The sequence below is a fragment of the Dermochelys coriacea genome, chromosome 15, assembly GCF_009764565.3.
Source record: "Dermochelys coriacea isolate rDerCor1 chromosome 15, rDerCor1.pri.v4, whole genome shotgun sequence".
Lineage (NCBI taxonomy): Eukaryota > Metazoa > Chordata > Testudines > Dermochelyidae > Dermochelys > Dermochelys coriacea.
In genome coordinates this window covers 16089101-16112528 of record NC_050082.1, presented here as the reverse complement: position 1 = coordinate 16112528, position 23428 = coordinate 16089101, and the positions used below count along the sequence as shown (strand labels likewise).

Below are 23428 nucleotides of genomic sequence, written 5' to 3'. Positions count from 1 at the left end.
TGGATGAATATAAGCGGGATAAACTGGCCTCAAAGGAAGAAAATAAAAATTGTCAGTGAAGTCTGTTGGGTTGTTACAATAATGCAGTAACTCTCATTTCACTTGTAAAATGGACCTTCTGCTGGAATCTTTCTTTTCTCTTTTCTTTTCTCTTTTTTCTCTTTTCTTTTCTCTTTTCTTTTTTCTCTTTTCTCTTTTCTTTTCTATTCTATTCTAAAGTTTACAGTAAAAGAAGCAGCCCCCGGCTTTGCTGGCTTGCTTGTGTCTCTTGGCTTTCAGCTGGACTTGCAGTCATCCAAAGATCTCCAATGAAGTTACTTTCCTGCTGTCACATTTTTACTCTGGGGATATATAATATTGTGTTAAGAAGCTGATCGCACGTTCCCTCCTATGTTCAGTTCAGAAAATAGCTGCTTTTTTTTTTTTTTTTTTAACATGGATCATCTTCTGAGGAATTATTTGGACTGATGCTGACTTGGTTTCTTAATTCCAAGCAAACCTGCTTTGGTGCTTAATAGTGGGAAATGTTGGCCAGTTCCTTCCTTATGGGATGGGTGATGATGAGATCTATCGCCAATCACTTTGTACTCCCCAGAATAAGAAATGATTTATTTAAGAAATGCCACTCTTTGAATTTAAGCTGTAGAACAGCCTTTCATCAGTGATCCACTTATTTTTACTGTTCCGTTTGGAAGGGTTTGGGGTTTTTGCTTGATCTAGTTCATTATGTAGTTCAAATGTCATCCATGGGGAAGAGTGCAGGTGGGGGGAGAGTGCATTCAATTTAGTTCCGATTTTGATATAGCCACCGGGACATGTAGAATCATAAACTTCAAGGTGAGAAGGGACGATTATGATAATCTAGTCTGACCTCCTGCACAACGTAGGCCACAGAATCTCACCCACCCACTCCTGTAACAAACCCCTAACTTATATCTGAGCTATTGAAGTCCTCAAATCGTGGTTTAAAGACTTCGGTCAAGTCTTGGTAAATAACCCACTTCTACATCCTCGAAATTAACTCTGCCTTGAAATAAATTAAGTGTTTTGCTCAGGTCCTTTATACCCGTGCAGTCGACATAGTTACTTCACCATGCAAGCTATCTGGTGTGCTCTAGGTGTGCATATAAAACCTTGAAACTGAAGTACATCCACGTGTAACTATTTGGTGCTGTATGACTCAATGTGCTGATATTGTGTGCTCACCTGTTAGTGACCGTACCCTCTGAGTGGCTACTTCATAAAGAGGAAAATCTGTGAAGCTGAGTAGTAGACCGCAGGTGCTCCCCTGTGTATGTAAGCTTGTGGACTTGTTGTAAATACTAATGTGTGTCATCTTAATTTCTGATCAAACCCTAGGGAGGGAGTTGGGAGAGAAGGAGAAATGTTTCTTAAATGTCTGACAAGAAAAGGAATGTGCAAAGGATTCTCCCTTCCCACAAGCCTATGTGCCACCATTAAATAAGCAGCAGGCAGAGAAGAAGAAAATTCTGCTGGAAGATAGTGATCTGTGACATAACCTTATCTCAGGAAAACTCTCCCTCGGTTTAGCTTCTGCTAGCTCATCTGAAGACCTTAGGAAGACCGCAAGTACGAGCCTGGGTCACGTTGAGCTCAGTACACAACTGCTGTTTGTTTAGTCAAATATTCGTATTGTGTTTAGCTACTGATTTTTTTTTTTAAGTAAATCTCGCTAGTAGTATTCATTTAGCATGTGGCTTGCTCATAGCACTTGGCTAGCAAATTACAGGTCTACAGTAGTGGAAAGGAAAAAAGAGCATTATCTGTGCAATCACAGTAAGATAGTGTTTTCCCGTTAATTTAATATGATCTCGTGGAGGACTGATTTTCCTGATTAAATACTAAGCTATACCAACATAAGCTGCATTTCAAGAGAAGTATTATTTACCCAGAATGCAATCTGACTTATGTTGTGGGGTTTTTTTAAAGAAAGAAATGGCGCTTGGAAAAAATGCTCTGAGTCTAGTTCCTGAAGCTGAGCTGATGGACCATTTAAGGAGAGAGGATGATCTTGTGACTAAGGCATTGGAGTGAGAGTCAGGACACCTAGGTTCAATTCTGGGCTCTGTCAGACTTCTGACCTTGGGCAGTTACTAAAGCATGATGTGCCTTGGTTTCCCCATCCATACAGTAAGGATCACGTCTGCCTCATCTTTTCCCTTTCAGGAATGTTGAACTAAATTCATTGTCTGAAAATCTCTTTGAGCTCCGTGGGTGGAAGGCGCTATAGAGTGCCAAGTTTTGTTTTGAACAGTAATTACTTATTCTTGTAAAGGTTTTGTCTAAGCAAAAAAATAAACCCAGCCTCTGCTGCAGCAAGTCTCACAGCCTGAGTCAACTGATTTGGAACTAAAAATAGAAGTGTTGTCTTGGTCTGGAGCCCAGGTTTCAAAAAACCTGGTGAGCGGAGAGAGTCTGAGTTTGGGCTCCAGCCCAACCCTGAATGAGTCTACACTGCTATTTTGAGCCCCCCAACATGAGCCCAAATCACTTGACCCACGCTCTGAAACTTACTGCTGCAGGTTGATTTGTGTGTTGTGTAGACGTACCCAAAGAAACACCTTTTTTCTTTGCACTACTTGAAATGAGTGTTAGTGCCTCTCCCAGTACTACTTCCTGTAGAGGTCAGAAGATTCATGTTCTTTTGGCAGAGTAAGTTGTTTCTCTGTATCAAGTTGCAAAGGGAAAGGCTCCTCTGTTAATTTCTTTTCTTTCAATTCAGTGTCTGATCTTCCTGTGTAAATACACCAGCTTCAGTTTCTCTTTGAGCCTTAGTGGGATTTGAACTACAATCATATCTACTTTTATAGCTGTTCCATTTTGTTTCCAGTGCAACATTCAAAGTCTAAACTGAGTGCTCATCAAAATAGATTTGGGATGGTTTAGGTCATTTGCTCCAGTACATGCTCTATGCATCTCTTTCCCAGTTTTAAAGGCTATCTGTAATTACAGTGTTCTGAAAGTCACCGGGCACCTATCATTCATCATAGTTATTGAGCATTACTTTTAAATCAGTGGGGTGATTAACATTACCTGCTTTGAAGATGGCCGGGATTTAAAGCCTCAGCATATTCAGTTAGCACCAAAATGATCTGAAAAAATCCTTGCTGTGGCAAGACAAGACGATAAAGAACCGAGACACCTTTCTTGTGAAAGTGACAAATTGCCCTTTCTGATCCAGAGGGCCAGCTTGCGTGGTGGAGCTGTGCAGCACATTAGCCTTCAGCTAATGGAGAAAAGGGGGGAGAGTGGGAGAGAAAATTACTGAGGTGGAACGCAATGAATAGGGTATTTTTGTTATTGCCTTGGGTTCAGGTTTTTTTGTTCTCTCCTCCAAAAACAACTTTGCAGCAGGCCTATAATTACCTAGGTCATCCAGCAAGTTAAGAAGGAGGCAGTGCCTCTGGAATCCCTCTTCCCCCCCCCCACTTCCATTCTTAAAACACTGTTTACAATCTCCTGCCATTTTCTAGCTTTGTGGAAAAGTTCAGTGGGTCAGCTTCCCCTTTAGCTTCATCCATCATTCCAGTCAATTAGATGTAGTTGAGGGCCAATTGACCAGTCTTCCATTAACTGAGACACTTCAGATTGTTAAAACAGCATAAAAGCCCTCTTTGTAGGCTGCTGGGCACAGATTGTAGATTTCCCTGTTGGTGGGCAGTTACCCATGGCTGAACAGAGCCCTAGTGTATTTTGCTGCACTTCAGGGATGAATATTACTACTACTTTTCTTGTTCTGTTTGATTTTTTTTTCTTTCTTTCCCTGAAAGGTGTGGTGTCTTGTGGAGAGCTCAGATCATGAATTGCAATGGTCCATTACAAAATTCGTCTTTCTTTGTAGCTGAAAATGCTTTCCAAAATGACTTTCTGGTGGTTGAAAAGTCCAGTTTTTAACACTGGCTTTTAAAGGCCTTTGGCATCATTCTGTATTCACCTATTTATCATATTTGTATCTAAAGGGCAAGGAGAAGTGAAACTGCTCCGAGACCAGCTAGTGCATTGTGGCGTACAGCTTGGTTCATTATGGTATCACGTGCTAAGTGAGCTTGTTTTTTTGATTTGGGGAAACATTTTTCTTTTATGAAGACTTGACTGACTTCAGGATGTGACTTCTGTGAGTGCCCATGTCATAGAGTTGAACAGCAGAAGTGACCACTAGATTGTCATCTGACCTCCTGTATCACACAATAGAGTGCCTTAACTAAGACCCAACTTTGCTTGGGCTCCGCATCAAGTGACAGTTGCTTTAACTGCAGAATGCACTGAACATGAGCACTTAAAAGATAAAGTTTCCGTTTATTATTAGCAGTAATTCAGTATGACCTGTAGGCCCCAACCAAGTGTAGATTCCTGTTGTGCTAGAAACTGGAAAGATATAATAGTCCCTGCTCCAAAGAGCTTACAGTGTAAGGGCGTGTCTACATATGGAGTTATTCTGCAATAGCTATTGCTCTTTAAATTCACTGCCTTCCTTAATCTGAAGTATCTATTCAAGATTAGATTGATCTTGAACGTCGAACCCGCAAAGACTGACTTGTGTGCTTAACTTTACACATGTAAGTAGTCCTATTACATAAAGCCATTGCAAAGATGAGGGTTTCATTAGAAAAGTCAGACAAAGGGTAGGAGACAGGAATTGTTCTCATTTTTATTCAATTAGAAATATCATCTGATTTAAGTGTGCCCAGATTTCTAATATATTTCTAGTAATCAACACATTTTGGCTTTGTCTACACTAGGCTTTTTTGGACAAGTGTCCCACTGGTGTAAACAGCCTTGCTGTCTTGCTGAAACCTACAGACCTGCTATCCAATAGTAACCTGTAGTAGTAAGCCGTACCCTGAATGTAGTCTCCACTGCAATCCACTAAACAGAAGGACACTGCAGGAAGGAGGGTTATTAGATGGACATGCGTTGAATTTTTTTTGAAGAGTGACTGTTTTGGTGGGAAGAGGTAATCTGTAATTTAAACGGTTTCATAAACAAAGAATAAAATAAAACAACTTTTCTGTCTCAATGCAGGATGTGTGATCCTTCTGAGGGAGCTTATTCTTTTATTAAGCAGATATAAAATAGTCACTTTGATGGAAGGATAACACTAGGACTCAAAATGATGGTTCTAGGGACTGTAATAATCTAATGCAAAGTAGGCCCTCAGAGATATTTCTATATGGCAAATCACTCTGCTTTTAACAAAACAAGAATTACTATTTTACGGTTCTTGTCTGAAATGTCTGAAGATATTTCAACTGCACTAAACTTTTACATTTGTTTTTTAACAATAGCTTGTTTTTAGAGGCTGCTGGAGATTTAAGCACAGCTAAACAGGGAGGTGATTCATCCACTGACAAAAAGCAAGGAGAAAAGTCTTCAGGATTGATACGCTTTCTCACTAACAGGATTGGGACCTACTTTTTTAATAAAGTAGTGTTGACTTCTGCTTTTCTTGTGACAGAACCAAAGATATGATGGCTTGTATCGTGCCTCATACATTACACTCAGTGACTTCTCTTGGTGACACCTTGCAAATATGCTCATTTATCACAAGAGAACTCCTGCCATGATTTTATGTAAACACTCGTACATTTCTGTAGTCTGACCATCACTCTTGAAAGGTTAAATGAGATGTTGTGATCTCTGGAAGGCAAGGCAGACAGTAACATCTTTGTCCTGCTGGAGCTGTCAGAATCCTGAACATCTTTCCAACTGACGAGGATTGGATAGGAGCTCTCTTCGGAGACAGTCTTCACTGTTGCTTAATCACTGTAAAGCAATGGCTCAATTTCAACTTTTCCATATTGGGATCCATCCCCCATTTAACAATATGGAAAGGGTAAGGTTGTCACAGCCCCTTGACAACTATTCATGATCCCCAGAATGAGAAGTCCTATGCTGAGTGACACCAAGCACGACCTCCTCTTGCAGCCTGCCTTGTTAGTACCTTTGAGCAAAGGAGTGGGATGTGGGTCCAAACTGGAATTTCCTGCTGCATGACAGGATAGGAAACTGCCACTAAGACTAGCTGTTGAGGGAACCATATTTGAACCATTACAAATCTGCATAGACTAGCAAATATCAAAATGTCCGTCAAGTCAGGTTTGTACTAAGTCCTTAAATAATTGAGCTGAACTGGTTAAATGTTTGAAACATCGACTTCATGCGGAAACCTGTAAAGCAAAGGAGTGTGCGGGATATTTTTGGAGCTATGCAGAGAGAGATTCATTTCTGATGCCTTTTAAAGAATTTGAAAGTAGCAATGAGTCCCGATTTCTGTGACTGAGACACAAAAACCATGATGATTGAAACTAAACATTTTTTTGTTTTGTTTTTGCATTGTTGCTACTTTCCCAAAAACTTGAGTCAAGCACATTAAAAAGCTTTTGGAGATCAAAGAGCAACCTCCTGGAAGTCAACTTGGGGAACAGGAGCTTGGATGACATTCCACCCTTTTCACTCGCATGTCCCTGGATAGTGCATGCAGTAAGAAGGTAGATCCATGCATATGCAACCCGGGTAGCTGTCTGTATTGGGAAATCTGCCTTGAACTAGGCAGGCTTTTAATCTTTCGATGCTCAGGACAGTCTTTTCCAGCTGTAACACACTACATTAGGAATGCAAATCCATATCAAATCTCTCAGGATCATCATTTTAGAAGCAGCCACAGGATTAAAAGCACTAGTGTTCATTTAAAGTTCATTTAAAGTCTGTGTGCTCTAGTCTGCTGTTCACGCATGTATAAGTGCCAGGCTTTAAAGATTTTCTTTGCCCACGGCAGCCTGGATAAAAAGAAGTTTTTTTTTATTATTATTTTTAAGTAAAAATATCATAAAAAGAACAACCTACTTTTTGCCTCATTCAATTTTTCTAAGTTTGTTATCACAAAGCAAGATTTTGCCTCATAAACATTTAGGGAAGGAGGAGAGAAACTAGGTAATCCAGTAGCCTCAAAATGCAGCCAGAAGTGAGTGAGGTGTGTAAGAGAGAATGAGAACAAAAGCCACAACTTTAAAAGGTATGGGGATTTGATACCACCTGAAAGTTGGCAGGGAAGGTTACAGGGAAGGGAATACAATGGATTATGTCAAATGGACTTGGATATTGTGTAATTCTGTTTTACAGTGAAGAATAATGGATGGTTCTGAATTTTCAGTGCATTACAATGTGTAAACTGCCTTCTGGTTATAGAGAACTTCCACTTAAGGTGAAGCTCTTCTGTTGGTTGGAGAAAATGGCTTCACTATAAGGAGAATTAAAGCATATGGTTTGTTTTGTTGTTTGTTTTTCCTGGAAAATATGCAACTCTGAATAGGTTTTTCCACAGGACTTAGTTTCTCCTGTAGCCTATGGTGATTAAAACATAAAATGACTCTTAAACTGCAGAATACTTGGAAGATTCAGCATGTATCACCAGTCATTGCCAGTGGTGATTAGTGAAATGAAAGCTTGCAAACTGCTGAAATGAGTGATTTCCTGTGGGGTTTAACCACGTTCAGGCTGACAAATTTTGCAGTCTTAATTATGCTGTGATTTCAATGGGAAATAGAGTTGGGCCTGCCTACACCACCAGTGAATTGGGTCCAGTGTGCATATTCCTTTTATGATTTGTCCCCTTTCCTGTTTGGTTGAGATGTCCACCTCCGGCTTAACACCTGTACTGAAGTCTGTGTGACCGGGTTAATATTAATGTGTGCCTAGACATGAAAACTATTCACTTTTAATCCCGAATTGCAATAACAGGTATTATCCGGAATGTCAGAATATAGCAGTAAATAAAGTAAACTGAACAAGGGTACCTTAACCAGCTTGTTTCAAAGAAGGTTACAGATCATGTGAGGATTAAATGAAATATTTTTTTCCCCTGTGGAGTCTAACAAGAGAATTTACAGCTTTGCTCTTGTTCATCTGCACAAAGTCCATTTGCAAGTAGTCTCTCCTTCAGGACTCAACAGAAGGCATGTCACCACCTAGTATGCTATCCAGCATACCATGGGGTTGAAATGTAATTTCCTAAATAAAATGCTACAAAACAATACATTGTAGTTTCCTAGTGATGATACTGCTCACAGGTGCAGGATATTTAAGTCTTAACATAATTAAACTCAACACCTGCATGGGAACAGTTTCATCCCCATCATTTTATTTTCATATGAAGTGAAAAGAGATCTTGAATGCCCCACAATCATTTCTTAACAGAATCAGTTAGCGTTGCAATTGATTCTACGCAGGGCATAATACTTCACTGCTATTTTTTAAACATTTCATTATTGAAAAAAGTATAGAAGGAATATCACAGATTCCTCTTACATCTAGTAAGACTTGCATTTGTAAGCATAGGCTCTGTACTCTTACACCTGTGCACAGCCCGCTGGCTTTAGGGAGTACAATGAAAGGAAGGGTTATATCATTGTACCTACCCAAGGATTGCAAGTGTTTTGGAAAAGTCTTATTCCTCAATCTGTAAACCAGTGTTTCATTGTTCATATATTGTGACACTTCTGAAATTCATTCAACCATCAGGAATATCTCTTTTCTGATTTCTGTTGCTATGTGAGGCACACAAATTGCACAAGGAAAAAGTAACAGAAATTTCTGCTTGGGAGGCAGAAGAATCATCTTCAGGTAGCCTTCCTCAAGAGAATCATCCTTTCTAGAGAATTTTCATTCTGTTCAACAGCGGACTATATAAGGTTGCCAACTTTTGATTTGCAGAAAACCAAACACCCTTGTTCCGTCTCCCCCGTTCTGAGGCCCCGCCCCTGCTCACTCCATCTCCCATTCCTCTGTTGCTCACTCTCCCCCACCCTTGCTCACTTGCTCATTTTCACTGGGCTGGGGCAAGGGGTTGGAGTGCGGAAGGGGATGAGGGCTCCAGCTCAGGGTGCAGGCTCTGGAGTTGGGCCTGGGATGAGGGGTTTGGAGTGCGGGGTGGGGCTGGGGATGAGGGGTTTGGGGTGCATGAGGGAGCTTTGGGCTGGGAGGGAGTTTTGGTACAGGAGGGGGCTCAGGGCTGGGGTAGGGGGTTGGGGTGCGGGAGAGGGTGCAGGGTGTGGGCTCTGGGTGCCACTTGCCTCAGGAGGCTCCCGGAAGCTGCCAGTATGTCTCTGTGGCTCCTAGGCGGGTCCACATGCCGCCGCTGCCCGCAGGTGCCACCCCGCCATTCCTAATTGACTGCGGTTCCCAGCCAATGGGAGCTGTGGAGCTAGTGCTCGGCCGTGCCGACGCTTAGGATCTGGAGAGAAATGACAGCCGCTTCTGGGAGCTGCGCGGAGCTAGGGCAGACAGTCTACCTTAGCCCTGCTGCACCACTGACCAGGCTTTGAATGGCCTTATCAGTGGTGCTGACCAGAGCGGCCAGGGTCCCTTTTCGACCAGGCGTTCAAGTTGAAAACCAGACTCCTGGCAACCCTAGCTGACTATGTTGTGTATATACTACAACTTTTAATTGAGATTGTAACCAGTTAGGCCTTGTCTATACTGTAGGATATTCATCAGGGAAAAATTCCCACTACTGCTACCACCAGTTCAGTTGTGTGATTCTTTAGCTAACCATATTATCATCACTTTTGACCAAGTAGGATATGTGTTTAGCGTACTGAGTAACTAGAAGGCCTTGATAAATTATTTATAGCTTTGTTATGCACGGCTGCTGAGGTCTGAAGAGTGTGTTTTATCAGTTGGAAATAAGTTTTTAATACTAAATAAGATTAAATGTTTTGAAAGAAATAGTCCTGTTTACTATGGAGCATGGTGGGTTTTTTTTGTTTGGTGTTTTTATGCACAGATACTCCAGTCATCCTAGATTGAACATAGCAGGGAAAGTGAAAATCAAGTATAAATATGAAGAAATGGTCTCCTGTAAATGGGTAATAAATGCGGAGTCCTTTAATGTCAATTTCAAATGATCTCCACTTACTGAGGTTATTCAGTCAGGCCAGCCTACTCTCAGCTAGTTATTCTTGGGTCAGTAAAACCCTCCCTTCTGAATCTATATTTCCAGGCATCTGACATCTTGTATATTTGTTGTTTTTAAACAACAAACAAAGCCTTCTAGGTGGTGACCATATAAATGACAAACATGTTCCATTTTTATTTCTTAGGAGCAAAGCCCCAGCAACCAGACATCAATAACAATGATGCAAGAGCCTCAGGAGATGGTAGAGGAGACTGTTACTGTTGAGGAAGACCCGGGTACCCCTACTTCCCATGTGTCTATTGTGACTTCAGAAGATGGAACCACAAGGAGAACTGAGACTAAGGTAGGAATTTCTGGACCGTGCTGAGTATGATTTAGGGGCATTAGAAGGGTTATTTCAAAGGTAAGGCTTGCTCTCCTTTTTCATAAGAGGTCTATTGGGGAGAAATGGTAAAACTTCAGCCTCACCCAGGAATTTAAAAAAAAAATTAATGGCATATAGAATAGAGCAGTACGATAATCATGCCTCTGTGTGTGTCTCAAACTATTTACAGTCCTTAGTAACATATCATGTCCTTAGTGTGGGTCTGCCTATTGCTTTGTTACTCAGAAAATAGTTTTCCAGTTTCCCCAGATTTTGTTTTAAATTTCACCACCATTGCACTTGAGGAAGGCCACGTTTTAATCATTGGTGTTTTAGTAAAAGTCATGGACAGGTCGTGAGCAGTAAACAAAAATTCACAGCCCATGACCTGTCCATGACTTCTACTATGTACCCCTAACTAAAACTTGGGGGGGCGTGGCCCTGGGGGTACTGCAGATGCTGGGGGGGCGTGGCCCAGGGGGCACAGTGGGTGATGGAGAGGGAGTGCAGCCTGGGGTGGGAGGGTGTGGGGCTGGGACAGGCTCCATACCCAGCTCCTGGGAAGTGGCAACCCAAGCTCCACATACTGCCTCAGCTCCCCCCAAGCCTGGGTTCTGCAGCTCCCAATGGTTGGGAACCACAGCCAATGGGAGCCTTCGGGGCAGTGGCTTTGGGCGGAGGCAGCACGTGGAGCTAGGAGCTGAGGGAGGGGAGTTATTTGTCTCCCTTCTAGGGAGGTTCCCTGCAGATAAGCATTGCCCCGCACACCCCCAAACACCCAACTCCTGCTGCTAGCGGGTGGGGGAAGCCCAAGACTGTCCTAGCAGCAGCCAGTGTGACTGGCCCAGGGGCTGCCCGAACTGCTCAGGCAGCTCCCTGATCAGCTGCACTGGGCTGCTGCAGAAGTCATGGAAAGTCACGGAATCCATGACTTCCATGACTGACAAACACGGGGCCTTACACATGAGTGATTCAGTATGATCTCTGTCAATACCATGAATATAGATGTTACTACTGGCCTTCCTTCCCCTTCACTCATTCTGCTCTTGTTTACTCCCCTCACTTTGTCTTGTCTCAGGTTAGTTTCTATTTTCTGAGGGACAAGTTTTGTGTGTTTTGGAGCTCTCTGGCACGCTTCGCGGAGCTCTTAGAATAGCATTGTATCTAAAGTTCTGGACTACTGCAGTTATGCTGACATCTTTACTAGGGTTTGGTCCAGTGAAGGGGGGTCAAAGGTGTTTCTATTTTTAAAACTATTAAACAGCATTCATTAAAATGACATTGTCTAGCTGTTTTCCCCCTTAGTTTGGACATAAATGGACAGCCAAAAAAAGTTGTACAGAAGTCACCATGTTGGACGCATTTTTATGTGTTTACTGACATTCCAAAATTGCAATCCCTTAAGATATCAGTTCAGAGTGTCAGATCTCAAGCTAAAGGGGCACAATTCCACTAAAGTCAACAGAGCTGCACACGTTTACACTATTTGAGGAGTATGTTCTTTTGGCTGTTCTAAATGCATCTTTAGATAGTCCAAAAAACCTGGCCTTTCCCAGTAAGTTCGTGTATAGGATTTGAAAACCACCTCCCCTCCTCCCATTTTATTTGAGGGATTTATAGTTCCGTATTTTAAGATTTAAAAACAGTGTGTTACATCTTTAAATGGTCTGAACTCAGTATATTGTCTTTTTTCTAGCAAAAAAAGTATGCAGGGAGGAAGTAATAAATTTAGATGCTGATGAAATGGAGCAACTTTTTTAATAAACTAATTATAATGCATAGTTTTATGAGACTCTACCCTTTAGGTCACTTCTACCATTGTATCTCTTTGCATGGCTTAGGTTAATGTAGTTTGTAAAAATAGCAGAGGCCTCCTTTCCATACAATGGCTGTAAGATAAGGGTACCACATGGATGATATAGTTTGTCCAGAATAGTCATACTACTGATAAGCAACGTGTTCGTTCTCATAGTGAAGAGTGTAATCTTATCTTACATGTGTGACAAAGTTCCTCCTCTACCTTAGCGGGTCCTGCACTTATTGGTGGATTTTGCTTGCCTCAGAGATTCACAGTCGCCTTCAGATTGGCCACTTTCGTGGCTGAAATCTGATGGTCACTCAGATAACTTCATCGCTGGCCAGCATGGGGAAGAGGAAGGAGAACAATCCCCACAGTCTCTGCTGGTCCATGTAGTGCGTCGGGGGACAGGCCAGGGACCTTCCTCTCTGGTGGGACCCACAGTCCAAGTCAACTCCTCCTGTATCAATAGGAGTTGGGAGGATGTGGGGGGGACCTGGGCTCACCCTCTACTCCGGATTCCAGCTCAGGGCCCTGTGGATCACAGTTGTCTATAGTGTTTTGTGTAACACCTGTATGACAGCTACAACTCCCTGGGCTACTTCCTTATAGCCTCCTCCTGACACCTTCTGTATCTTCACCACAGGATCTTCGTCCTGATGCCAGATAGCGTTTGTACTCCTCAGTCCTCTAGCAGCACGCCCTCTCACTCTCGGCTCCTTGCGTGCACCTCACTAACTGGAGAGAGACCCTTTTAAAACCAGGTGCCCTGATTAGCCTTAATTCTAGCAGCTTCCAAATTGGCTACAAGTGTCCTAATTAGCTTGCCTGCCTTAATTAGTTCTAGGAAGTTCCTGAGTGTTCTGGAATAGTCCCTGTTTTACCCAGGGAAAAGGGACCTGCTTAACCTGGAACTAATGTATCTACTTTCGACAACTCTTTTGTAGCCATCTGGCCTGACCCTGTCACACATGGTATACCTGCTATTTCATCATCTTCCCCACATACCTTAAACAAATACTGTACCTGTACTCACACTCTCTCACATACTTTTCCCCCCATGCACTGAAGAAAATCCTATTCAGAAAAAGATGTTTAAATTAACATGTGATATCAAAGAATAAACTTATTTCAGGTACATCCCAAGCATTATACAATTGAGTAGAAAATTAACATGGTTTAAGAATTGAGAACATAGTCCAGTGGCAGATTATTCACTGGGCCAGCAGGGCCTGTGCACAGGGGCCCCTGGCCAATTGGGGGGGACCTGGAAAAACAGGCGCCCCTGTGCTCTGACCTGCTCTGCCTGCACAGCACTTCTGCCAGGAAGTGGGGTCAGGACGCGGGATCTTGTCCCACTCTCCCTGGCAACCCAGCGCTCCTGCCGGGGAGCGGGGGAAGCCCCCGCACTCTGATCCCTTACCCTGCTCCCCCACAGGAGGAGCGTCAGGTGGGCAGGGAAAACCTCTGTGCCCCGACCCCACTCCACCCTGCTGGAGTGCCCGGTGGGTGGAGCAGGGCAAGACCCCGCACTCCAACCCTGACCCCCCCCAGCAGGAGTGCTGAGGGAGCAGGGGGACTGCAGGCAGACTGGGTGGGGAGGGACCCCCACTTGCTCTGGCCCAGGGCCCCACAAAACCCTAATCTGCCTCTGCATGGTCTTTTCATTTATGTCACTGTTAAGTCTGCTTCAGTCTATGTACTAAACCCAGGGGAATTTTGGAACGTAGAAGAGCCATTTTACTAAAGGAATAGTTCTGTTAAAGTCCAATTTTGATTCAGGAAGTGATGTTGAAATGTCCAAAATGCAGGTTGGCCAGACCACGTGTAATTCGGTCAGAAAAGGCAATGTGGTTTTAAAGGGGATCACAGTTATCTTTGAAAGTGTATACTTTTTAATTTTATATTTTAATATGGTTTAGATTTTAACAGCCATTTAGAAATCCAACTGGTTTTCAGCTTATAGTTGGCTTGGTAACAAATGCAAAAATGGAGACAGAGTTGCAGTTCATTTGCTAGTGATTTGCTCTGGAAGTTGATTGCCATTATTCTAGTCAGGTGTTTTTATAGCTCCTGTCATTGCAGTATCTGAGCATCTCTCAAAGAAATTTGTTTCATGGTTACCTCTGTGAGGTATGGAAGTACTGTCCCCATTGCACAGATGAGGAGGTGGAGGCACAGTCACACAGGAAGTGTGTGGCAGATTCCAGATCTTCTGACTCCCAGTCTTGTCCTTCCTCCCAGAGGTTTAGATACTAGCCTGGGACGCCGGAGACTGAGGTTCGATTCCCTGCTCTACCACAGGCCTCCTGTGTAACTTGTGACAAGTCAGCCTGTCTCTCTGTGCCTCAGTTGGAAATAATGGGACTTCCCTATCTCAAACGGTGAGGATAAATACATTAAAGACTGTGAAGGGCTTAAATACTACAGCAATGGGCACGGTAGTACCACCCACCAGCTCGCTTGTCTTCACGATGCCCTTTATGGTTATTTGCGACAGTGGAATCTGTTTGGTGCAATAATTGGTCAGCAATGACAGTTGGTAATCGCTCTCTTGTCACTGACCCAACCATCTGTTCACCAGGGTTTAATCTGCCAAGGCACCTGTGGTCATTTCGGAACCGGTTTTGAACAGGACAGGGCAACTGTGTGGCCAGTCTCTTTAAACGGGGGTTTTCTAATGACCCGTGATGCAGTTGCGGTCAATTCAGACTGTCACATATCCGATGAGTGCCCACTTGTTTTGACAGCAGACTGCCTGCTCTCCACCTGGCTGATGATGACGCCATCAAATGGCTGGGCACATTGTGCATACGCTGAGTACTACAGTAATAAAATGATAATGAACAGCTGACATAGATTCACTCAGAGTGGCTTTCACGCATCCTGGCCCAGGACTCCTAGCAGCGGAAAATCAGGCTGGAGGGAGAGCTTGCAGCAGTGCAAGGAATCGTTAACCTTCCCCTGTGTTAGGGAGCTCCCTGATGGCCAATGCAACTCCCCAAGTGAGGGTGGTATTGGATGGGGAGAGGATATGGCAGCGTATGGATATGCTAGTTTAGTACGCCCCCCCCCCCCCCCCCCGAAAACTACCACTAGCAAGATTCCTAAGGAGTTGCTGTCACCCCAGCAGCTTAAAACAGTGACTCTAGCCCTGCTTAGTGTGCATTCAGTTTTTTGCATCCCTTTTAAAAGAACTGTATTTCATATACTAGAATTAGGACTGTCTTCAGACACACAAATGTTAAATATATTTTATGTAATGTTTAATGCATTACTTTAATAAAAGTGGTATTAAAAATTGACATGGTCCCTGTTTTATGTCTATATATACATGCTCTACATCCCACTCTCCACACCTGTCAGCCAGGAGCTCATTACCTTTCCTTGCAATTCCTCCTCCCCCCCCCCCCGCAATGCTGTGCAAAATGAGCTCTAGCCCAATTTAACCCTTCCCTCATCTGTGACTTTACTCGACCATGCACTGGCAAAGATCATGTTCCACTTCCCACCTCATGCATTACATACCTATTTTCCTCCCATGTTCCAATCAATTTCCCTCCAGATTTCCAGGCAAACCATCGGTCGCCAGTTCAGTTCTGCCCCATTTCCCTCCTCTCCTCCCCCCAATGTAGGTCTCCAGCTGGACGCTCTGATGCCTTCCTCCATCAGACAGGAGCTTCAGGGTATGTCTACATTAGGCTTTTTACCTGCAGTTAATTGATTACCAGTGAGCTCACGGTAGTTAACATGTTGTAGTGTTTTTTCTAAACTACAACCCTTTGTTCTTTGCCTTAGGATGAGCCCTTATACCTGGGGCAAGGCTTCCTTTCACCCTCACAGCAGGGAATGTTCTTCTGAGAAGTGCCTGGTCAGCCACTTCCCCAAATCAGATTTTATTTCAAGGGAGTAGCAGTGCCAGGTTGACTGAATGCAGTGTCTTAAAGACTGGAGAACCCAATGATCTGCTCCTCCACCAGCCAAATGCATTCAAGGAGCTTTCCAGGGTCCCACTTCCTACCTTTGGATACCTCTTCAGAGACCGCTTTGGCTGTGTTTCCGTGACTAGCATGACTAACTCACGCTGGTATTACTTAATTTGATGTGCTATTTAGAACATGCTTTTGGGTTCCGCAGATCGAGAGTGCATTTTAACTTTTAGATTTTCGATTCCTTTTCATAGAATCATAGAAGATTAGGGGTGGAAGAGACCTCAGGAAATCATCTAATCCAACCCCCTGCTCAAAGCAGGAACAACCCCAACTAAATCATCCCAGCCAGGGTTTTGTCGAGCTGGGCCTTAAAAACCTCTAAGGATGGAGATTCCACTACCTCCATAGGTAACCCATTCTATACGTCGCCACCCTCCTAGTGAAACAGTGTTTCCTAATATCCAGCCTAGACCTCCCCCACTGCAACTTGAGACCATTGCTGCTTGGTCTGTCAGCTACCACTACTGAGAACAGCCTAGCTCCATCCATTTTGGAACCCCCCTTCTGGTAGTTGAAGGCTTTATTCACTTTAATTTTGCATTTGAGACTTGGGAGCTAGAATTAAAATGTAGTGGCTGATGTAAATGTGAATGCTCCTGCACAATACTGTTCCCTTGTGCTTTTGTTTTATACCTGTTGTTTCAGGGCCATAATATGCTACTGTCTTTTTCAAAGTATAATTAAAGTAAATAGCCTCAACTCAGAGGCACTGAAATTTGACATTTAAAACTTCCTATTGCGGTGAGTTGTGTTAAGAAGGGTTAATAGAAGTCAATAATTGCCATCTTTTAAATGGAGAACACCTCCCTTCATTCCACATTTTGAAATGTACTTTCTGTGATTGCTCTCCAAACTATTTCTCTTTGTTTAGTGTACATACCTTGCTGGCTTGGTCTTTGCATATCATTCACGGCACAAAGGATGTATCCGATATACTCCATCTCAACTTTACAGCCTCTCCTGGAAGGCAAATATCTAGAACATTAAAACAGTGAAGGTCACCTTGGGGAAGAAGCTACCACATTTAGTTTCTAGCATAGGAACACTGCGGCAGATTAAATGAAGCCTGTTCTTAAGTGACTGAAGAGTACTTAATAAAGTAAGCCAAATTATTTCTGTGGGTTTTTAGATGTATATAAAATGTTCTTTTCTCCATTTTTGGATATTTATTCTCATCTACATTGGACTGCTAAATGCTTTCCAAGAGAGATTTTGATCCTCTTTTTGCGTAAAACAATGTACCTATGTTTTTAGATAGGCTTCTTTGTTTGGTTGGTTTTTGTGTTTAAAAATAAAAGCCATCCATTGAGAACATACACATTCTGCCTCATGCTTTCAGTGCTCACCACGGGCCTGATCTTGCAAAATGATGAATACCTGCTCCTCCCATTGTGGGGATTGAAAGTGCTTGTGATTTAAGCCCTAGATTCCTGAGGTGCCACTTGGCCCCACAGTGCAGCCATACACTTTAAGCAGAGTTGTTTTGAAAGGGCTTTAAGGGGAGGTAGGCACTGCAGCTGGAATGAGTTTCAGTGGGAGTTGAGTACTTCACTCCCTTAGGCCTCTTTGAAAATGTCAAGTGTAAGTGGAACAGGGGGAAAGTTTGAGCGCCTTTTTGAAACTGTGCAGGGTTGGTTCTTAGCCAGCATTTAACAGAAAGGGTAAAGCCTTGAACCCATTTGGCCTGATAATTTTACAGACTATAGTTCAAAAATAAGCACTTGGAAATGTCAGTGTTTTTATCCTTGAATTCTTCCTTCTTTCCTGTTTCTATTTTATGACACCATTTCAGCAAACTCTCTCTTGTCCTGTCAGTTTCTATAAAATATTTAATTAATCTAAGCTGTTTGTTTTGTTTTTGTTTTTGTTTTTTTAAAACCCCACAACATGGAATGTAGGAATTATAGGCACTACTTAATCAAGTGGCTTCATTTGTACACAGGCAAGCCATTTAAACAAAATCATGATAGGATCTTTCTCTGTATTAATGTTTGCACTTCACATGCTTTGAGGACCTAATATGCACTCTGAGCTTATCTATCCAATCACCTCTAATTTGGGGTCATTTACAATAATTGCAGTCTTTTTCAGTTTGTTTTCTCATTTGCTGTTCCTGTGAATTCAAGGTAGGAAAGAAAAGGAAAGGAAAACATGCAGGTTTTTGAAGTATAAATGGTTCTGTTGGGTTCTGTTAGCAAATACATTTCCAGAAAGAGAACTGGAGGAAATATTGCTATACTACATAGGCCTCAAATTAAATATCAAAAATTGTCACCTTGTAAATAGCGTCAAGGCTGACAAATACACAATTTAATTGACATTTTCATTTTTAAAAAAATACAATTTTCAAAAGTACCCACAAGGAGGTTTGCGTGAATGCTTATTGTATGGTAAGCTCAGATGTAAATCTACAGCACTCCGGCATGCTGTGCGCTAGCTGTCCATGTGGACAGCACACTAGGGGACTTTAAGTGCACAACAGCAGGGTTCACATGGTCAGTTGAATGTCGGGCACACTGGAGTGTTGTAGATTTCCATCCCAGTTTGCTTCACACTAACTCATCTTTTAGGCATGCCCTAATTTAGGAAACCTAAAGGTCATATTTGAAAGTGATTTAGGAACTCCTTTTTGGCAATGATTGATCGACTTCCTAAGTCATGGCATTATTTTAGATTGCTGAGCAGAGCAATAGTCTGAAAATTCAAGACTACCAAAAACTGTAACGTTGTGTGTTGCTGCTGTAGAAAAGTCCCCACATGCACCAACCCTGAGAGATTGTTTTTTAGCACTTTAATATAGTTTTGTGTTTGGAGTTGGAGGGGGATGGTACTGAGATGTACTGCTTACTTTCATGTCCAGATACTAACAGCTCCCTAAGTTATTTGCAGTATTTATTTTAACCCATGCTCTCTTTTTCTGTAGAAGCTCCTTTTATTGGATGACACTGATGTTAATACATAAGACTTCTGATTGTGTCGTTGCAAATACCATGAAACAAAAAATGAACTGCCTGATGCTATTATTTCTCTTTTAGGTGTGGTTCTCTTTTAGCTTACCAGAACATAGAAATAGACTAAGCTGCAGGGAGGATACTAATTACTAAGGCAAACCCTCAGGACGCTGAAGGAATTTCCTTCAGCTCTTGTCCTAATGACAGAAAAGATCATGTTATCTGGCTATGCATCATTCGGCTCATGATGCTGATTAATTATGCTGTTGATCGGGAACCATTCTTGCCATTTTACAGACGTACAGGACTTCATTATTTCATTAGGCTGACGTATCATTTGATTGCAGATGTCCCTGGGGAAAACACTGTTTGGGTGAAATTTTCCTGTTCACACTTTCCGTGTCAAAACATCTGGCTGGAGGATATGTCTAGAGCTGCTTCAAAAGATGTGCTCTAGTATTGTTTTACAGTAGCTTGGCTAATCTGGTCAATGATCGATTATTTTTTATCAAAGGCTATAAATCAAAATCTCTCAATGTGGGCTTCTGAGCCATTGAACATACCAGAAACAGATTTAATATCTGCTATTTTACTCCATGTACATACACCATTGTGCAGTTTAGATTAAGAAAAGTATAACATACTTACACTTATCCTTTTGACTCTCTCCATAGTGTCTAATATTTGTTTTAAAAAAGGTTTCAGAGTAGCAGCCGTGTTAGTCTGTATTCGCAAAAAGAAAAGGAGTACTTGTGGCACCTTAGAGACTAACAAATTTATTAGAGCATAAGCTTTCGTGAGCTACAGCTCACTTCATCGGATGCATTTGGTGGAAAAAACAGAGGAGAGATTTATACACACACACACACACACACACACACACACACACACACACACAGAGAGAACATGAAACAATGGGTTTATCATACACACTGTAAGGAGAGTGATCACTTAAGATAAGCCATCACCAGCAGCAGGGGCAGGGGCTGCTGCTGGTGATGGCTTATCTTAAGTGATCACTCTCCTTACAGTGTGTATGATAAACCCATTGTTTCATGTTCTCTCTGTGTGTGTGTGTGTGTGTGTGTGTGTATAAATCTCTCCTCTGTTTTTTCCACCAAATGCATCCGATGAAGTGAGCTGTAGCTCACGAAAGCTTATGCTCTAATAAATTTGTTAGTCTCTAAGGTGCCACAATTACTCCTTTTCTTTTTGTTTTTAAAAAAATCTCTCATTTATTTTTGTTCTTTTCCAATGGGTAATAGAAGCTAGTGTATTCTCCCTCTCACCCCAGTGTTTCTAATAACAGAAATTACATTTCTCTATAACCACCTTATATGAGCAACAATATCTTCTGAAAGCTATGCTAGCAGAAAGAATAGTGTATATTAGCCACTTGCTACTGCAGGTAGCAAGACTATATTTTGCAAAGCAGCAGTAAGCCTGTGACCAGAAAGAGACAGTTGATGCAATGCCCTAAACAGCTGGAAGCTGGTATAAGTTTGTCAGGTCTCAGGGTGGCTAAGACAAGACCATGTGATATGCTTGCTGTTTTCAGCAAGGAGGTTGTCAATTAGTCAACTCCAGAGACAGAAACTGTTTTCTATCTTTGCTGTTCTATTCCTGACCCCTTTATACATGTTGGTCCTGTTTTGTCTTCTAGGAAATAAGATTGGACTTCAACAAAAGCAGCAATGACCGCTCTAGTCTATCTCAATTAACTTTTTCTCTTTTTCCCAAAAGGACCGTTATTGCCATCTTGAATACCATCAAAGAAACTGTCTGACAAATTATTTTTTCCTTCTAAATCAGGGGTGGGCAAACCATGGCCTGTGGGCCGAATGCAGTCCACGAACCATTTTAAATTGGCCTGTGAACTCCCACTGGGGAATGGGGTCGGGGGCTTGCCCTGCTCTGGCACTGCAGCTGGGGCGCTGGGTCAGGGCCACACCACGCGGCTCCCGGAAGCCATGGCAAGGCCCCTCTCCGGCTTCTACATAAACCAATGGCCCCCTCCCGTGCTCCAATGGGAGCTTCAGGGGCGGTGCCTGTAGATGGGGCAGCATGCAGAGCCACCTGCCAGCGCCTCTGCCTAGGAGCCGGAGAAGGAGACATGCCACTTCTCTGGGAGCTGCCTGAGGTAAGCGCCGCTCGGAGCCTGTATCCCTGAGCCTCTCCACATGCCCCAACCCCTGGTCCCCCTTCTGCTCTTTATACCTCTCGATCCCAGCCTGGAGCACCCTGCACCCCAAACAGCTCATCCCAGCCACACCCTAGAGCCCACATCCCCAGCCAGAACCTGCACCCCTTCCCACACCCCTACCCCTCCTGCCTTCCTAACCCCTGGAGCCCAGCCCAGAGCATCTCCTCTACACCAAACTCCTTATCCCCAGCTCCACCCCAGAGCTCGCACCACCAACCAGAGCCCTCGCCCCCCTCCCACACCCCAACCCCAATTTTGTGTGCTTTCTTGGCCCGCTATACAATTTCTATTCCCAGATGTGGCCCTCAGGCCAAAAAGTTTGCCCACCCCTGTTCTAAATACTCTCTCCATCTAAAGAGAAGAAGAGATGCTGTTAAAATGAAAGCTTTATTTTAATAGTTAAAGCATTTGAAACGTCAAGTGTTTTCTGTATCTTGAATGAAGGTTCCTAGTGTGTTGGCCATGGTACGACACTGAAATTTTTGTATGCCAAACCCTGAACCTTGCTTAACGTTGTTTAATGTTGGACTGTGACTAGGTCACGTTTATACCTTTGACTCTTTTGGTCTCCTTGTATTTATTTCTTCATGTCTTTGGATGATCAGAGTGAAATACCCAAACAGTCTAAACCCACTTGGGGTTGGATTTATAAGGAGGAAAAAATCATATGAAAACAAAAGTAATATTGTGCATAAACATAACTTCAATAGAAGTGTCTGAAACTCTGCAAAAGGTGATCTAGATAGGCACAGTTTGGGATGGCTGCAATAATGAAAGTCTTGCATGGCATTATTTTAGATTGCCACCAGTGTAACTGAGAGCAGTCAATGGTTTTTTGTAGGGGTTCGGTATGAGGGGTTGAGGAGTGGAGCTTAAGGGAGAAAAGGTTGTATTATTTATAACTAGAATAATAACAACCTTAAATTCTGTCGCCTTTGACTCTCCACCTTCATATAAGCTCAATTTTCTAATTGCTAAAACAGCATCCTAAGGCTGGTATGGAATTTTATAAGTCAGTTAGTCAGGTAACCTAGTGTCTGCCAGGATTTCACTTGCAGTATGTTTTCTAGTGTCTTTTCTAGTCTAGTTTTAGATCTCCTCACTAGGAATTTCCCTTGTACTCATCCTAAAACTTGGAGCCAGACAGAAGGAAAACGTTAACATCTGTATTGGTTTCTGCTTCACAGGTCACAAAAATGGTCAAAACGGTCACCACTAGAACAGTACGCCAGGTCCCTCTGGGGCCTGATGGCCTGCCTGTAATGGACAGCTCCTCTCCCATGGGCAGCTACACAGATTCAATAGACAGAAGATACATGAAGAATGGCGAGCGTTACATCACACCACAAGCTTCGTCCACGTTGACCAGATCTTACAATAGCTATGATTCTTATCCCGACGGCCATGAAAGCCAGTATCGCCCTTTTATCAGCCACGATGCCTATGGAGACCTACCTGACAATTATGGCAGCTTGTCTCGTGGCATCAACTACCGTCCTCGCTATGCCTACATGCCAGGAAACAGTTACCGGCCAGAGGATGGTAGTTTCACATTGCCAAGCAGAAGGGATAACTATGGTCCCATCGCCCAGCCCCAAGTGCCAACAGGCAGCAATGTTGACTTGAATCGCTCTCAGCCAGAACGTTTCCAGCCAGAGCCTTATGGGCTGGAGGACGATAACCGCAGCCTTGGGGTAGATGATGAAGGGTATGAACTGGACCCAGATTACTCCACAGTGAACCGAAGGACATCTGCAGGGGTGCCTGAGAGGGGGAGACCTCACAAAGGAAGGTAAAATCCTGCCGAATGTTTGCTATCCTATCTGCAGTTATTTTAGTGATTTATTTTAAGCATAAAACCTCTTAATTAACCTCTAATAGTCTGCATAAGCTTCTGGAATGACTGAGCAGCAAAAACAGGCACAGTTGCAGTCAGTATGGTCTTTCTATGAACAACTAACCTTTTATAATCACAAGAAATCAAATTTACCTAACATATAAGTTTAAAAAAAAAAAAAAAAAAGGAATGAGTGTAAAACTCTAGCTTGGGTTTCCAATTTAGTTCTGATTCTGGGTGTGGAGATGACTTTCCCAAGGAATTTGGTGTCTCCCAGTCAATGCTGCTACAGCCCTTCTCTGGAATCCTGTGGGACAGGGAGTTTGAGTGGGCCCCTTTGGAGAAAAGT

At 42.9% G+C, this 23428-nt stretch overlaps 1 protein-coding gene across 15 annotated transcripts in view; it reads left to right on the top strand.

Annotated features, from left to right (window-relative positions):
* Nucleotides 1-23428, top strand: part of ARVCF (ARVCF delta catenin family member) — a 505185-nt gene that overhangs the window by 349703 nt on the left and 132054 nt on the right. For all 15 annotated transcript variants that reach the window (XM_038372964.2, XM_043498177.1, XM_043498178.1 and 12 more), the window contains 2 exons: nt 10119-10277; nt 22430-23034. In XM_038372964.2, the coding sequence (XP_038228892.1) occupies nt 10119-10277; nt 22430-23034 (764 nt within the window). The remainder of the gene's footprint in view (nt 1-10118; nt 10278-22429; nt 23035-23428) is intronic.